General features: G+C 63.9%; 1 protein-coding gene across 1 annotated transcript; it reads right to left on the bottom strand.

The window, feature by feature from the left end:
- Positions 1 to 1230: 1230 nt before the first annotated feature.
- On the bottom strand, positions 1231 to 3117 carry LOC311186193 (tigger transposable element-derived protein 1-like; the record flags this gene model as incomplete). The annotated part of the gene is made up of 1 exon (XM_084257075.1): positions 1231 to 3117. The coding sequence occupies one exon, from the start codon at positions 3115 to 3117 to the stop codon at positions 1231 to 1233; it is 1887 nt and encodes a 628-aa protein (XP_084113201.1).
- Positions 3118 to 3470: the final 353 nt, after the last annotated feature.

The raw sequence follows: 3470 nt of genomic DNA, 5'->3' as shown, positions 1-3470 counted from the left end.
CGCGCCGGGCCGCCGCCTGGACCCTGCAGCGACGCCCGGGCCAGCGCGCCGGAAGCGCCCCTCCGCCCGCGACCCCAGCTTCCGGCGCCGGGACGCGGCGTGTCGTCTCCAGGGCAACGGCGCGCGCCGGGCCCCAGGGCTCTCTGGGAAATGTAGTCCTCGACCCCGTCAGGGGCGCACCCCCTGGCAACACGCGCCCGGAGGGCTCCCCTCGCCTCTACCGCCCCCCCCCACCGCCCCCGGCCCCGTTCGGACGTTGCCAGCCAGCCCCCGCGCCCTTTGGTGCTGCCCTTCCTGCCTCCCGGGCCTCAGGCCTCCCCGACGACCCGCTGAGACCCGGCATCCCCGGCGTGCCTGTTTCTTAGTCGTGCGCCAGGACAACGCCTCCCGACACACACGAGCAGTCCCTGCGCGCACCCGCCCCCTCGCCGGCATCCCCCCACGGGTGCGGGCACCCCACGCTGAGCACACGAAAAGTACCGAGTTTGTGTCCTGGGCAATGCCCCTTCCCTGGGCCATCCCGCTGACCGCTGCCCTGGGACTGGCCTTGGTCCCTCCAGCCCCCACCTAGCCCCCAGCCCGTGATGTGCGGCCAGCAGGACAGTCACTGGTGTAGCCAGGACAGGGGGCGCGAGTCCTTTCACCCATCTTTTATTTCTTGGTATGTGCGTGTGTGCGCACGTATGCGCAGTGACACTCAGGCATGTATGTTGGTTGAAAGGTGTTTAGGAAGCCGTTGGCAGCAGTGTTAACACCTTCCCTTTCCATAGGAGGGACCCACGTAGTGCAATCAGGTGGACACCCCAGGGTGCCAGATGTTAGTTTGAGCGACAGAGGAACAGCTAGAATGAGGGAAATAACCACAGTGTCTAGCCTCTGGGAGAAGATGGGGTACAGCAGATGTGCGGAGAAACCAACCCTCAGGAGGCCACTGAGCCCTGAGAAAAGGATGGTTCCAAGCAGCGACAGGTCAGTTGGCCAACAGAAGCTGGTCTGAGTCCTGGCCTCCCGCCACCTGGAAGCCCATCTGGTAAGCTACTCAGCAACTTCTGTGCCGCAGGTGGGTGGACACTCCTGGGTTCCCACAGCTTATCTGCCTGCTGGGGACACTACCTCCTGTTCCCCAAGCCTGGTACCGTGTGCATCACTATACAAAGACCGCGAGGCGTGAGATGGGAACTGGGGGAGAAGTGGAGTGTCCGTCCTCCAGAAACAAAACAGGCCGCAGGCTCATCTGAGATCTGGTGTGCGCCCCACATCATGCAGGACAGCCACAGAAGTGTGTCCCTCGGGGCCTGTGCCCTTACCCACTCGTCTACCCTCTGTGGGGCCCTCCTGGAGCAAGTGCGGGCTTCCGGCCGACTCCCTCGCTGCCACCATCACGAAGTCTCCCGAAGGTACAGTCACCCGTGACCGCCGCCTCCTCTCCCGGTGCAACTCCCGGAGGTGGGCGATGACACCGCTGACACCCCGGCACACCCGCAGGCTGCGCTCCCGGTTGGGGTCATTCTCTGTGAAGATCTGAAGGCCAGTGGCAAAGTGGGACAGGGCCTCAGCCAGGTGCTCAGGGCTCAGGGCCCCCGCCCCAGTTTCCTCTGTCCCCACGCTTGCCTCTGCGAAATCTGGTTCTGGCTTTCTGGAAGTGAGGACTTTTCCTGCTTCCCGGGGCTGCCCAGAGCCACAGGCGTCCCGCTGCTCTGCATCCTGGGGGGTGCCATCAGGCAGGGGATCCCCATGGGCCTGAAGCAGGTGGGCAACATCAGCCTCAGCCACCTCCCCTAGGCCCGCGTGACTGGCCAGCGCCACGATACTTCGCCGGAGCTGGGGCACGGCGTCAGGCTCGGGGGCCCCCGTGGGCACACACTCCGGCCAGAGCTTCCTCCAGGCACTGTTCATGGTGACGGGCTGCAGCTCCGCCCAGGCCCCAGCAATGTTGTCTACAGCAGCCATGACGGTGTAACTGCGCCAGAACTCCCGCACAGAAGACCGGTCTGCACCAGTCGTCTCCTGGACTAACTGACTAAGGGTGCGGCGCAGGTAATGGGCCTTGAAGGCAGCAATGATTCCCTGGTTCATAGGCTGTATGAGAGCCGAGGTGTTCTTGGGCAGGAACTCGACGCGCACGTGGGCAGAGAGGCCACTCAGGTGAGTAGGGTGGCACGGAGCGCTGTCCAGGAGCAGCAGGGCCCGGTGCGGGAGGCCATGGCTAGCACAGTAGCTCTCCACAGCAGGGCAGAAGCAGCCAGTGAACCACTCCTGGAAGATGCTAGGTGTCAGCCAATCATTGCGGTTGGAGCGCCAGACCACGGGCAGGCTGGCCTTGGAGTAGCCCTTGAGGGCGCGCGGGTTCTCCGAAGGGTACACCAGCAGAGGCTTCAGCTTGAAGTCGCCAGCAGCATTGCCCCCAAGCAGGAGTGTCAGGTGGTCCTTGGACGCTTTGGGCCCAGCCCCTGTTGCCCCCTCCAGTGCCAGTAGCATGCGCTCAGGAAGCCGCTTCCAGAACAGCCCCGTCTCATCTGCATTGAAGACTTGGCGAGGCGAGTAGCCACCCTCCTCCAGAATGGCGCGCAGCACAGGAGGGTATCGGGCCGCGGCCTGGATGTCAGCCACAGCTGGCTCATCCGTCAGCAGTACGTTGTGGCGAGCCTTGAAGCGGGCAAACCAGCCATTGCTGGCCCCGAAGGTCTCGGCCTGGGTGCCACCCCCCTGCTCACGCTGCAGCTGCGCAAAGAGCCGGCGCGCCTTGTCCTGGATGAGCAGCGTGCTGACGGGCAGGTTCTGCTGCTTCTGCTCCTCTATCCACAGGCTCAGCAGGCGTTCCATGTGGCCCATCACCACCCCCCGGCAGCGGGTCAGCTGTGTGGCACTGACGGGCGTGGCTGCCTGAGAATTGGCCCGGATCTTGTCCTTGTTGACACGGATGGAGGCAACGGTGGACGTGGCCAGCCCCAGGGCCCGGGCAATCTGCGTCAGCTTCTCACCTGCCTCAAACCTCCGAAGCACCTCCAACTTCACATGCAGGGTGATGGACTTCCGGTCCCGCTTGGAGCTGTGGCGGAGGCCGATCCCAGCAGGGGACGCCTTCCCTGACACCTGCGGGTGGGAGTTTGTCTTCATTCCGCCTCCCTGAGCCATGCACCTCGAAGAGCTCTGTCCCCCCTGCACATCCACGGCAGCCACCACTTTGCCCACATTAACAGCTTCTCGGCCTCTCCTGCCACGCCTGCCTCTGCCTGTAAGAGGGCATCAATGTGTAAGCATGTGGAATCCCGAGTGCCGCCCGGCTTCCCACGGTCAACATAGAGTACCTGCGTGGCTGACCACAGCCTGCAAGGCACGCCCAGGCGCGTCCGTCTCCCTCCTCCTCCTAAGAACACTGCGCACTCACTTGGACCCATACATCCTTTGCATCCGAAAACGCACATCGCCTAGTTTGAGTTTATGAGGTTGAGAGAGTTCTACCAGCAGCA

The sequence above is a fragment of the Talpa europaea genome (assembly GCF_964194135.1).
Source record: "Talpa europaea genome assembly, chromosome: 16".
Taxonomy (NCBI): domain Eukaryota; kingdom Metazoa; phylum Chordata; class Mammalia; order Eulipotyphla; family Talpidae; genus Talpa; species Talpa europaea.
This window is presented reverse-complemented; position numbering and strand designations above follow the sequence as displayed.